The sequence below is a fragment of the Coregonus lavaretus genome (genome assembly GCF_964263955.1).
Source record: "Coregonus lavaretus genome assembly, chromosome: 16".
NCBI lineage: Eukaryota > Metazoa > Chordata > Actinopteri > Salmoniformes > Salmonidae > Coregonus > Coregonus lavaretus.
Genome location: NC_140003.1, coordinates 25,247,081 through 25,260,905, shown reverse-complemented (window position 1 = coordinate 25,260,905; position 13,825 = coordinate 25,247,081). Strand labels below are relative to the sequence as shown.

Sequence of the window (13,825 nt, the reverse complement as noted above, 5' to 3'; positions counted from 1 at the left end):
GGACAGGTGTCTTTTATACAGGTAACAAACTGAGATTAGGAGCACTCCCTTTAAGAGTGTGCTCCTAATCTCAGCTCGTTACCTGTATAAAAGACACCTGGGAGCCAGAAATCTTTCTGATTGAGAGGGGGTCAAATACCTCATTAAAATGCAAATCAATTTACAAAATTTTTGACATGTGTTTTTCTGGATTATTTTGTTGTTATTCTGTCTGTCACTGTTCAAATAAACCTACCATTAAAATTATAGACTGATAATTTCTTTGTCAAAGGGCAAACGTACAAAATCAGCAGGGGATCAAATACTTTTTTCCCTCACTGTATGTCAAGGCCACCTAACTTAAAACATTTTAAATGTAAACTTCATTGGGGTAACGCCAGAGTTGGGACGTCCCAAGGATCCCGGATAGCATGGACCCTCCCAGAATGGGTCGAGATAGCTCCTGTGCTTTATGTGCTTTTCTACTGTAACACCCAAAGACACTAATATACCTGACCCTTTTCTTGTGTGTTTGTTTCTTTGTTTAAAAGCAGCATCACATAGGCTTAGTGAGCTGTGCATATTCTCTTTTCTGTGAACATTTTGCAGTGGGTCACTCCCTGAATAGATATGTGAACACACAACTCATAATTCAACCACATCGTTCTTTGACATCAGTGCATTGGTAAAACTGATGTTGTATTATACAGGTATTGTATGATTTGGCCCAGTCTTCAGTGAGCTTACCTGTTGAGTGGATCCACTACGATGGCTCGGGGGTGAGACATGTCCCCCTCCAGAAGAGTCTTCCTGGTTTGAGAGGCCCTCTCCAGTCTGGCCACACTAATAGTCTTCCTGTACCCATCATTGGTCCAGTAGAGGTTATTACCAATCCAGTCCACAGAGATCCCCTCAACATTGTCCAGGTCTGCAAGGTGATGGAACCCCAATGTTATTGTTATCTGCCCCTGACATGACGTTCTTTTTTTTTCCAACTGTAAACGGATCATTTAAAAAGTCTATTAACTGATGCATACAGACAGCACAATGTTGTTATCATTTTAATGATTAATACCATTCACAGAGATATATAGCCAAGCAAAATCCATCAAAGTGTTCCTTTAGTCAAGGAGACAGGAGTAAAGATGTTTCATATAAAGCAGGGATGGGCAACTTTGATAGGGGTGGGGGCCACAACAAATCTGAACTCATCATGAGGGGCCGCAGTGGCTCGCGGGTCTGCGTAACCACATCCATACCCACACATGCAGTAAGAGTCGGCCCTTGCCTTTTGGGGGCCCTAAGTTAAATTTTGCAAACAGCGGAGAGTTTTAGAGTTAATTTCCTGCGATTCTACACATTTTGCCATGGAGCGTAGAGACAATTTTACAGTTTTACAGCTAATTTCCTACAATTCTACACATTTTGCCATAGGATGGAGAGAAATGTTTAGATAGCTGGCTAGACTGACTTACCAATCTAAAAAAATTTAGCTGACATGGGCTAATTGAGTGATTGAAACTGACTGACATAACAAGAGAAAATCTGCTGATGCCTAACCACATTTCGAAATTCCACCTTGTGTATTATACTATTCCTAATAGATCCTTGGGCCTACAAAAGGGTAGCCCATCCCTGATATAAATTATAATAACAAATAAACCCACCATCTTTGAGTATCGTTTCCCGGCTGTTCCCATCTATTTTCTGCCGGCCTATGAGGAAACTGGTTGTGTCAGCGAAGTAGATGTGTCCTGACTCTGTGTGGTAGTCGATGGCTCTGGGGTTGACCAGGTCCTCGATCGGGACCATGTGCTCATCACTGGACTTCACATTCATGTCCAGGCCTCGGATGACCCCTGGCCGACCTTTACCATAGAACAGGAAGAGGTCGTTTTTGGGTTCTAGAATGCAAAAACAGAGAAGGGTTCTTTACTCTTTATTCTACTTATTGTCAGTTAATTGGTGTAATTCTTCAATGCTGCTGATCCCAGAATTAAAGCCTCTAACATTCCATGTTGTCCTAATCTGAGACGGCCAGGCTCATCTATTCTCCTTGAAGGGAGAAGTGATCAGCGCTGAGAAAGCAGTAGTCTTGTGAGCCATACTCAGTGTTCTTGCGCTAGCTAGCTTGGCCTTCTGAAATAACTATATGAAAGTCAGGCGAGAGACTAAAAAGCGACTGTTAACTTCTAATGCACAGACATGAACATTATCTCATTTGAAAGGCAAAGCTGAGGTAGCTCCACTGTGGCCCAACACCAGTCACTCTGGGGGTTCTGGGTGGGACCCTAGGGATCCTCCAGGGCTACAAAGAAAGAACCAGACCTCTCCTCACTCTGCCAGAAGCCCCTCTACCCAGGAGACCATACTGCCGTGTGTGAGACAGACCACACAGGCATCACTTCAATTTATCATCCTGTGAGGGAGAGTCAGGCTACCCCAGGAGACAATTAAGCATTGTATGAGACCCAGTTCACAAACCCCACCATGACTGGCTGCGATGCGGCAAGAAGAAGCACAAACATTTAGCACTGAATCTCATTAGGCTAAGGGAAGAGAGAGCTGGTGTCATCAGAATATCTAGTAAGGAGGTATAAATCAAATGTGTCACGGAGGGAGAACGTGGCAAGGCGCTCTGCTACGCCCAATCGAAATGCGGTGGACCTCTGATTGTGTGATCAATTTGATCTTCTGCTTTTATTGTCAACTACACAATGTCCGTGGATTGATCATCAAGCTAACAAATGCAGATGATCTTAAAACTCCATTATGGCAATAATGAATCACAGCTCCTGACAGGTCAATAGTGGGACATCATTTTCAAATGGGCCAGTCTCAACCAGCGTTCGTCTTCATCACTGTCTATTTGACTATCTGAGGCAGGGCGATATATATGGTCCATGTAGAAGAGATCCTCACTAGTGTCAACAGACAGACCTATACAGTATGCAAGGCACACATCTCGATATATCTGAGATACTGTATGTGGACAGAAATACTGATAGGTGTTAAAGTGATAGGACACACTTTCTTAGTCTGAGGGAACTAAATTGCATCTTTTGTACCTTGTTTTCTACAGTGCTTTCAGGAATATAGGCTATGATTAGATTACATGTTTATAGCATAATGGGATGAGGGATAGATGTGACACTGACTTTTGCAGGATTGTCCGTCGCTCCCCATACTGAAGCCTGTCCGACATCGACAGGTCCTAGACTTGTAGCTACCGCTCAGCAGACAGATGTGGGAGCATCCACCTGGCTTTCCATATGGGTCCTTCTCACACACGTGACTCCTTACTAGAGGATAGGAGGAGTAGGAAAGTCCATTAGCTACTCATCAAATATAACTGCAACACAATCATTTGACCGTACATTAAGTGAAGCAGAAAACTCTCAGATTCACAAAACATTTGTCACATGTAGGCTACACATGCATTTGACACCAGCATGCAATGTAGCACCCTGACTGGATCAAGTCACAGTGATGCAGAAATCTCTGAGCTTGTGCGTCACAAGTACTGCATATTCGACTCCAGCAAGCAAGCACATGTAGTACCCTGACACAAATGTCCTTTACCTTTTGGCTGAGTGAGTCTGTGGTAAACACGTATTGCTCCTCTGGAACTCCCCAGGCTGGTTAGTGTCCTGGGTTCTGTGGTGTTAAACCGATGGATTTTGAAGATGTCCATGGTATTCCCAATGGAGGGGTCAGAATGAGTGGCATACAGGTAGTTCTCAAAGACAGCTAATCCATGGATGTAGGACACCTGAAACAGAGCAGAACAATGCATTGACATGCAACAGAACAAAGATGAAACCCCACAAAATAAAAATGTTTATTCTATAAAACAACTCTGTGAGCTCCAGGATCTAAGACATGAGAGAAAACGTGTGTGTGTTTGTGTGTATTCCCCAACCTAGACAGGGTTATGGAGTGGGCATAATCCTCTGGGAACATACTACTAATAATAATAATAATAGGGTGGGTGCTTATACACTGAGTGTTCAAAACATTAGGAACATCTTCCTAATATTGAGTTGTATAGTTGGGGCATGGACTATACAAGGTGTCGAAAGCGTTCCACAGGGATGCTGGCCCATGTTGACTCCAATGCCTCCCACAGTTGTGTCAAGTTGGCTGGATGTCCTTTGGGTGGTGGACCATTCTTGATACACACGGGAAACTGTTGAGCGTGAAAAACCCAGCAGCTTTGCAGCTCTTGACACACTCAAACCGATGCGTCTGGCACCTACTACCATACCCCGTTCAAAGGCACTTAAATATTTTGTCTTGCCCATCATCAACAACGACCATCAAGCAATTAGGGTGAAATGCCTTGCTCACCTTGTCGGCTTGCCCTCCACGCTACATTTACTATGCCAACACCCTCCATGTACACACACACACACACACACACACACACACACACACACACACACACACACACACACACACACACACACACACACACACACACACACACACACACACACACACAGGACAGGGTTGGGTGAGTAGTGTTCACAGGAAGTGTGCCTAAACCTACTGGGCCTCACCTCAACCCTGGGGCGGAAAAATATGTGGCAGGAGAAAAAAAACAACCAGGAAACCATTGAACCATCATGTTTTTTAGGAACACAGTTTGCTTCTAATAATAATATCAGCCAGTCTATTTCAAGGCTGTGTAATTTTTGGTAATACCAATGGTATTCACTAAGTTTATGGTTTATAATTTATTTAGGATAATGGTTTACAGCTTTGTCATGCTATTTGTTATTTTAAAATCATCTTATTTAATAATTTAATATATTTTAGATTTGAAGGCCACACAGAGGGCCAGAGATAATTACAGACATCTGTGATAATCTGAAATACCCAAAAGGGCCACTAGATGTCTTGTGATAGATTACATAAAATCCTTCAAAATTCTGGTAGTTTACTGGTAAACTTAGAACGTTTCCAGTAATATACCCTCCCTTTGCAACCCTATTTATTACTCAACCTGCATATTGTATTGTCTTTTTTGTATTGGGTTGAACCCTGTGGTGTATGAGCTGAATTGTAAGTGGAATAAAAAAATGGACACTACATCGTCTGCCAGTAGAAAAAGTTAAATCTGTCTTTCATATGTCATGGAGATGATATGCAGAGGTCTGCTGAGGCCACAGACTTATGAACAGAAAGAGGCATCATTATGCTAAGAACACCTGCACACACAATAAGGTGTATTTCATATGCCTTGGCCTCTTTCTTTCCCTCCACCATCATAGCCTACAATATGAATCTCCCTCACACTACAGTAGGTCACTTTCAAGGGGCCTTTTGAATAATAATATTCCCTAATTAGACCTATCTGTCTCCAAAGTGTAGTAAAGTATGAAGGACTAAGGACATGGGCCATTTGTAAGCGGCCTCATCTCGGGGCGGCAGGTAGCTTAGTGGTTAAGAGTGTTGTGCCAGTAACCGAAAGGTCGCTGGTTCTAATCCCCGAGCCGACTAGGTGAAAAATCTGTCGATGTGCCCTTGAGCAAGGCACTTAACCCTAATTGCTCCTGTAAGTCGCTCTGGATAAGAGCGTCTGCTAAATGACTAAAATGTAAATCTCACTCATCCACACTAATGAATCACCATGCAGTATCCCAGTGAAATCCATATTCAAGAGATATCAAATCCTTTGTCTTGCATCCCAAATGGCACCCTATTCCTTATATAGTGCACTACTTTTGACCAGGGTCCATAGGGTTCTGGTCAAAAGTAGTGCACTATATAGGGAATATGGTGCCATTTGGGATGCATACCTTGTCTCTACTCTACAGCAACATGGGCAAGAGTCATACAGTAGCTAGAAGAAAGGAATAATCAGTTGCCCTGAAATGCCCCCTGAACTGCCCTCCCAACCAAGTCTGGTTTTGGAAAGATGTTACTGTAGTTGTCAGTCTGTAAGGAGGAAGGTTTGATATCTGTAATGTGTTAGTATGTGTATGTAATGCTTGCAGGAATTGAACCCACAACCTTGGCTTTGCACGCTCTTCACCACTGAGACACAAAATGGACAAACACATTTCAGATTGTCTCACATTATCCATATAAACATCCACAGACTAATGTCTGTGGTATGTAAACTGTAAACTCAAGAAGGCAATCATCAGAAGCAGAGCCCAGCTCAGGCCCCACAAAAACAGAATGAGGCTTGACACTCACTTGACTCTGCTGGATAACCGCATGCCTGTTCTTCCCGTTGTAATCCACTACTTCAATGTAATCCAGGTAGGCGTCTGCCCAGTACACCAGCTTCTTGACCAAGTCCAGGGCCACGGCTGTGGGTTGCTCTGTCTTGTAATCCACCAGTCTGGTTCGGTTGGTGCCGTCCATGTGGCACCGCTCCACCTTGGCTACGTTCCCATAGTCAGTGAAGAACAGCATCCTATTTGGAGATGATATAGACATTTCTATAAATATGCCACATAGCAGATGCTTATATTCAAAGCGACTTACTGTACAGTGAGTGAATACATAGTAGGCATAGTAGGGGTATGTGATGCCAGCAGGACTTGAACCCGTAACCTTTGCAATGCTAGCGCCACACTCTAACCAATTGAACAGGTTCCAGGAAGAGAAATAACAGTACATATATGCTTAACATAAGCCCATTAGGTAGCCCTTTAATGTAAATAATTGTTGAGGATTTCCAAATACTGTAGTCTTCCTTTTACTGTCATCCTTAGGGTTGCAAAAATCCAGGAACTTTCAATAAATTCTCTGGTTTTCCCGAAATCCCAGATGGAAGATTCCCAGAAACAGGAGGGAATAAGCAGGAAATCCTGAGTTTTATTGAAAGTTCCCAGAGTTTTGCAACTCTAGTCATCCTCATATCCACCAACACAATGATAGCCCATGGTTATTCATGCCTGGTGCCTTATTCATTCATGGTTATTATTCAGGCATATCCACACAACTTTTTGAAACCAATTACTGCACAATTACTGCATTTTAGCGCCAACTACCAAGGAAAGTTATAAATGAACTTGGGTGACTGTATAGAGCCTACAGGTATACAAATTGAAGTAGATGACATTAAGAAAAAGTTATACAGTACTGAAAACAGACAGAACTTCAAGAAGAATCATGACAAAACAAATTCCCCAAATAGCAGCTATAGTATGAAAAGAAAGAAAGCACATTGAACCTTATCATTGTAAGTCTTATCAATTAAACTATTAATTTCCTGATTTTATCTACATGTACCGAAAAGGAAATGGTGTATCAGGGCCAGCATGGTATTGTAGTTTTGTATGGCCGTCTAAACAGACCTCCCACAAATACCCACTGTTAAGTTAGCAGTCTAAAGCCAGCTCGTTCCAGGAATCACCTCTTATACAGTATCTAATTGGAAATGCTTTTGCTTTAAACCAACCATTCAATGTGCAATGCCATATACAGTTGAAGTCGGAAGTTTACATACACCTTAGCCAAATACATTTAAACTCAGTTTTTCAAAATTCCTGACATTTAATCCTAGTAAAAATTCCCTGTCTTAGGTCAGTTAGGATCACCACTTTCTTTGAAGAATGTGAAATGTCAAAATAATAGTAGAGAGAATGATTTATTTCAGTTTTTATTTCTTTCATCACATTCCCAGTGGGTCAGAAGTTTACATATACTCAATTAGTATTTGGTAGCATTGCCTTTAAATTGTTTAACTTGGGTCAAACTTTTCGGGTAGCCTTCCACTGTCACGATCGTCTGAGGAAACGGACCAATACGCAGCGCGTGGAGTGAACATGATGACTTTATTTAAATAAAAGCAACCACGAGAACAACAAACAAATGACGATAGTGAAGTCCTACAGTGACTATGACTGAACCTGGAACAAAAACCCACAATTCCCACAGGAAAACAATCAGAATAAATATGGCTCCCAATCAGAGATAACGAGCCGACAGCTGACACTCGTTACCTCCGATTGGGAGTCATCGACCAATCCTAGAAATAAACCCCACAGAACTGCAAACATAGAAATACACCCAAATTACCCAACAAAACAAATACACCCTGGCTCAAATACAAACGTCCCGGAGCCAGAGTGTCACAGTACCCCCCCCCTAAAGGTGCGAACTCCGGGCGCACCAGCATACAGTCTAGGGGAGGGTCTGGGTGGGCGTCTGTCCACGGTGGCGGTTCTGGCCCTGGTCGTGGTCCCCACCCCACCTTAGTCACTATCCGCTTCCGTAGCCTCCTCCACATGACCACCCCCCAACTAAACCCCACTGGATTAAGGGGCGGCACCGGACTAAAGGGCAGCACCGGACTAAGGGGCAGCACCGGACTAAGGGGCAGTACCGGACTAAGGGGTAGCACCAGGATAAGGGGCAGCACCGGGCTAAGGGACAGCACCGGACTCAATGGCGGATCCTGGCTGGCTGGCTCTGGCGGATCCTGGCTGGACGGCTCTGGCGGATCCTGGCTGGACGGCTCATGGCTGGCTGAAGGATCTGGCTGCTCATGGCTGGCTGACGGATCTGGCTGCTCATGGCTGGCCGACGGATCTGGCTGCTCATGGCTGGCCGACGGATCTGGCTGCTCATGGCTGGCCGACGGATCTGGCTGCTCATGGCTGGCTGAAGGATCTGGCTGCTCCTGGCTGGCTGAAGGCTCTGGCTGATCCTGTCTGGCGGAAGGCTCTGGCTGATCCTGTCTGGCAGAAGGCTCTGGCTGATCCTGTCTGGCAGAAGGCTCTGGCTGATCCTGTCTGGCGGAAGGCTCTGGCTGATCCTGTCTGGCGGAAGGCTCTGGCTGCTCCGGTCTGGCGGACGGCTCTGACGGCTCATGGCAGACGGGCGGCTTAAGCGCCTTTGGGCAGACGGGCAGTTCAGGCCCCGTTGGGCAGACGGCAGACTCTGGCCGTCTGAGGCGCACCGTAGGCCTGGTGCGTGGTGCCGGAACTGGAGGTACCGGGCTGAGGACACGCATCTCAGGGCTAGTGCGGGGAGAAGCAACAGGGCATGCTGGACCCTGGGGACGCACATGAGGCCTAGTGCGGAGAGAAGCAACAGGGCATGCTGGACCCTGGGGACGCACATAAGGCCTAGTGCGTGGTGCCGGAACTGGTGGTCCCGGGCTGAGGACACGCATCTCAGGGCTAGTGCGGGGAGCAGCAACAGGCCGGACCGGGCTGGCGACGCGCACCGTAGGTTTGGTGCGAGTGGCAGGAACAGGCCGGGTCGGGCTGGCGACGCGCACCGTAGGCTTGGTGCGGGTGGCAGGAACAGGCCGGGCTGGGCTGGCGACGCACACCGTAGACTTGGTGCGGGTGGCAGGAACAGGCCGGACCGGGCTGGCGACGCACACCGTAGACTTGGTGCGGGTGGCAGGAACAGGCCAGACCGGGCTGTGGAGACGGATAGGAGGCCTGGAGTGAACAGCGGCCACCACCCGTCCTGGCTGAATGCCTACCCTCACACACTCTGTGTGAGGCATCCGCACAGGACGTACAGGGCGGTGTACCCCTGGCCTGGTGGCCTCCTGGATTCGCCCCATCTTTGCCTCCGTCGTCCATGCCGTGTGCTTGATGCGTGGAGTCGGAACAGGTCGGGCTGGGCTGGCCACGCACACCGTAGGCTTCCTACGTGGCACAGGAACCGGCCGGGCTGGACTGGCGACGCACACCGTGGGCTTGATGCGTGGAGTAGGAACAGGCCGGTCCGTACTGGGAACACACACCACTGGCTTTAACTGGGGATCAGGAACGGGCCGGACCGGACTGGTAACACCCATCAGTCTCTCACGCCGTGCCGCAACAACCTCCCTTCCTCTACTCGCCAATGGCTCCCGTAATCCGATAGCCTTCTCTCCACATCTCCCTGTGGCAGCCTCCTGCTGCCCAACCGCCCAAGCCATGTGCCCCCCCCAAAAAACTTTTTGGGGTTGCCTCTCGTCCCTCCGACGATGGCCCTGCCGACGCCGTTGTTCCTCTCTCCGTCGCCTCTCCACTGTCTCGCTCCATGGACGGCGATCCATCCCCTCCAGGATCTCCTCCCAAGTCCAGGACCCTTTTCCGTCCAAAATCTCCTCCCATGTCCAGACCTTTGGAGCTGGGTCCTGTTGCCGCTTGACACGCTGCTTGGTCCTTTTGTGGTGGGTTTTTCTGTCACGATCGTCTGAGGAAACGGACCAATACGCAGCGCGTGGAGTGAACATGATGACTTTATTTAAATAAAAGCAACCACGAGAACAACAAACAAATGACGATAGTGAAGTCCTACAGTGACTATGACTGAACCTGGAACAAAAACCCACAATTCCCACAGGAAAACAGACAGTATAAATATGGCTCCCAATCAGAGATAACGAGCCGACAGCTGACACTCGTTACCTCCGATTGGGAGTCATCGACCAATCCTAGAAATAAACCCCACAGAACTGCAAACATAGAAATACACCCAAATTACCCAACAAAACAAATACACCCTGGCTCAAATACAAACGTCCCGGAGCCAGAGTGTCACATCCACAAGCTTCCCACAATAAGTTGGGTGAATTTTTGCCCATTCCTCCTGACAGAGCTGGTGTAACTGAGTCAGGTTTGTAGGCCTCCTTGCTCGCACACGCTTTTTCAATTCTGCCCACAAATGTTCTATAAGATTGAGGTCAGGGTTTTGTGATGGCCACTCCAATACCTTGACTTTGTTGTCCTTAAGCCATTTTGCCATACATTGGAAGTATGCTTGGGGTCATTGTCCATTTGGAAGACCCATTTGCGACCAAGCTTTAACTTCCTGACTGATGTCTTGAGATGTTGCTTCAATATATCCACATAATTTTCCTTCCTCATGATGCCATCTATTTTATGAAGTGCACCAGTCCCTCCTGCAGCAAAGCACCCCCACAGCATGATGCTGCCACCCCCGTGCTTCACGGCTGGGATGGTGTTCTTCAGCTTGCTAGCAGCCCCCTTTTTCCTCCAAACATAATGATGGCCATTATGGCCAAACAGTTCTATTTTTGTTTCATCAGACCAGAGGACATTTCTCCAAAAAGTACGATCTTTGACCCCATGTGCAGTTGCAAACCGCAGTCTGGCTTTTTTATGGCGGTTTTGGCGCTGTGGCTTCTTCCTTGCTGAGCGGCATTTCAGGTTATGTCGATATAGGACTCATTTTACTGTAGATACTTTTGTACCTGTTTCCTCCAGCATCTTCACAGGGTCATTTGCTGTTGTTCTGGGATTGATTTGCACTTTTCGCACCAAAGTACGTTCATCTCTAGGAGACAGAACACGTCTCCTTCCTGAGCGGTATGACGGCTGCGTGGTCCCATGGTGTTTATACTTGCGTACTATTGTTTGTACAGATGAACGTGGTACCTTCAGGCATTTCGAAATTGCTCCCAAGGATGAACCAGACTTGTGGAGGTCAACCATTTCTTTTCTGAGGTCTTGGCTGATTTCTTTTGATTTTCCCATGATGTCAAGCAAAAAGGCACTAAGTTTGAAGGTAGGCCTTGAAATACATCCACAGGTACACCTCCAATTGACTCAAATTATGTCAATTAGCCTATCAGAAGCTTCTAAAGCCATTACATCGTTTTCAGGAATTTTACAAGCTGTTTAAAGGCACATTCAACTTAGTGTATGTAAACTTCTGACCCACTGGAATTGTGATACAGCGAATTATAAGTGAAATAATCTGTCTGTAAAGAATTGTTGGAAAAATGACTTGTGTCATGCACAAAGTAGATGTCCTAACCGACTTGCCAAAACTATAGTTTGTTAACAAGAAATTTGTGGAGTGGTTGAAAAATGAGTTTTAATGACTCCAACCTATGTTTATGTAAACTTCCGACTTCAACTGTACCTAATAAAATAAAGGCAAAATGTATTCACAAATCTGATTTTGAAAAGAGATGGAAAGAAAGCAAGAGAGGCGACAATACAAACTTCAGACGCGGGGCACTGAGAGTCTCAGCAGGAAGAGCTGCCTTGCTCATGGTTAGGGTTGATAAGTAATTTCCCCCAAAATCCCAGGTTTTCCAGAAATCCCGGTTGGAGATTCCCAGAATCAGGCCGGAATAAGCAGGAAATTCAGAACCCTCCAATCAGGATTTCTGGGAAAACCAGGGAATTTTGCAACCTCTAAACTAATGTGGAAGCATCAGGGTTGCCATGCTCATGGTTTCATTGTGGCTCTCTGAGACATACAGCACCAGGCCAGAGCAGACGATAACGGGAGAGAGAGACAGTCAGGGAGCTGAGGGGAGCTGGAGCCAGAGAGCCCACTTAATCCATACAAGTCAAGTCAGGAGAGATATAGTGGTGACCTTTGAACCCCGAGATACATGCTGGGCTAAAAAATTACCTCCTTCAGCGAGAAACACAACTCCCTGAACAGGTGAGCCTCTACGTGGCATACCAATGACGGGTTTCTGGGATTAGGATTGTTGCTGATACAGTACAGTTAGGAATTCAGGAGACAAAACAAAGTATGTAGCTTACATTAAAATAAAAAACAGTATGAAAATAATAATTGGTCATGATGGTCTTTGCAAGTCTTATCTGAAGTCTATTTTCTTTCGCCTTTGTAAATGTATTTTGTGAACGTTTACAGTAGTCTTTTAGAACCACAAGAAGCAGGTTTCTCTTTCAAAACGTCTAAGTTCATGCATAGTGGGGTTAATGTACAGTGGCCTCCCGAGTGGCGCAGTGGTCTAAGGCACTGCATCGCAGTGCAAGCTGTGCCACTAGTGATCCTTGTTCGAATCCAGTCTCTGCTGTGACCGGGAGATCCATGGGGCGGCGCACAATTGGCCTGGCGTATGGGAGGGAATGGCCGGCAGGGATGTAGCTCAGTTGGTAGAGCATGGCGTTTGCAACGCCAGGGTTGTGGGTTCGATTCCCACGGGGGGACAGTATAAAAATAAATAAATAATGTATGCACTCACTAACTGTAAGTTGCTCTGGATAAGAGTGTCTGCTAAATGACGTAAATGTAAAAAAAATGGGTGACATTTAGGTTGTACCATGACGTCCATCAAACAGACAAAGATTACCGGCACATAATTGCAAAAGGTTTTTCTAATGATCAATTAGCCTTTTAAAATGATAAACTTGGATTAGCAAACACAACATGCCATTGGAACACAGGACTGATGGTTGCTGATAATGGGCCTCTGTACGCCTATGTAGATATTCCATTAAAAATCATCAGTTTCCAGCTACAACAGCCATTTACAACATTAACAATGTCTACAATGTATTTCTGATCTATTTTATTTTATTTTAATGGACAAGAAATTGCTTTTCAATCGAAAACAAGGACATTTCTAAGTTTCCCCAAACTTTTGAACGGTAGTCTAAGCATTCAGACCCTTTACTCAGTACTTTGTTGAAGCACCTTTGGCAGTGACTACAGCCTTGAGTCTTCTTGGGAATGATGCTACAAGCTTGGCACCCCTGTATTTGAGGAGCTTCTTCTATTCTTCTCTGAAGATCCTCTTAAACTCTGTCAGGTTGGATGGGGAGCGTCACTGCACAGTTATTTTCAGGTCTCTCCAGATATGTTAGATCGGGTTCAAGTCCGGGCTCTGTCTGGACCACTCAAGGACATTCAGAGACTTGTCCCGAAGCCACTCCTGCATTGTCTTCGCTGTGTGCTTAGGGTCGTTGTCCTGTTGGAAGGTGAACCTTCGCCCCAGTCTGAGGTCCTGAGTGCTCTGGAGCAGGTTTTCATCAAGGATCTCTGTACTTTGCTCCGTTCATCTTTCCCTCAATCCTAACTAGTCTCCAGTCCCTGCTGCTGAAAAACATCCCCACAGCATGATGCTGCCACCACCATGTTTCACCGT

At 46.0% G+C, this 13,825-nt stretch overlaps 1 protein-coding gene across 1 annotated transcript in view; it reads right to left on the bottom strand.

Moving 5' to 3' along the window:
- lrp1bb (low density lipoprotein receptor-related protein 1Bb) overlaps window positions 1-13,825 on the bottom strand; it is a gene marked incomplete at both ends in the record, with an annotated part of 417,763 nt that overhangs the window by 197,271 nt on the left and 206,667 nt on the right. The window contains 5 exons of the mRNA XM_084179294.1: window positions 727-907; window positions 1,647-1,883; window positions 3,138-3,281; window positions 3,562-3,751; window positions 6,187-6,409. Coding sequence (XP_084035420.1) covers window positions 727-907; window positions 1,647-1,883; window positions 3,138-3,281; window positions 3,562-3,751; window positions 6,187-6,409 — 975 coding nt within the window. The remainder of the gene's footprint in view (window positions 1-726; window positions 908-1,646; window positions 1,884-3,137; window positions 3,282-3,561; window positions 3,752-6,186; window positions 6,410-13,825) is intronic.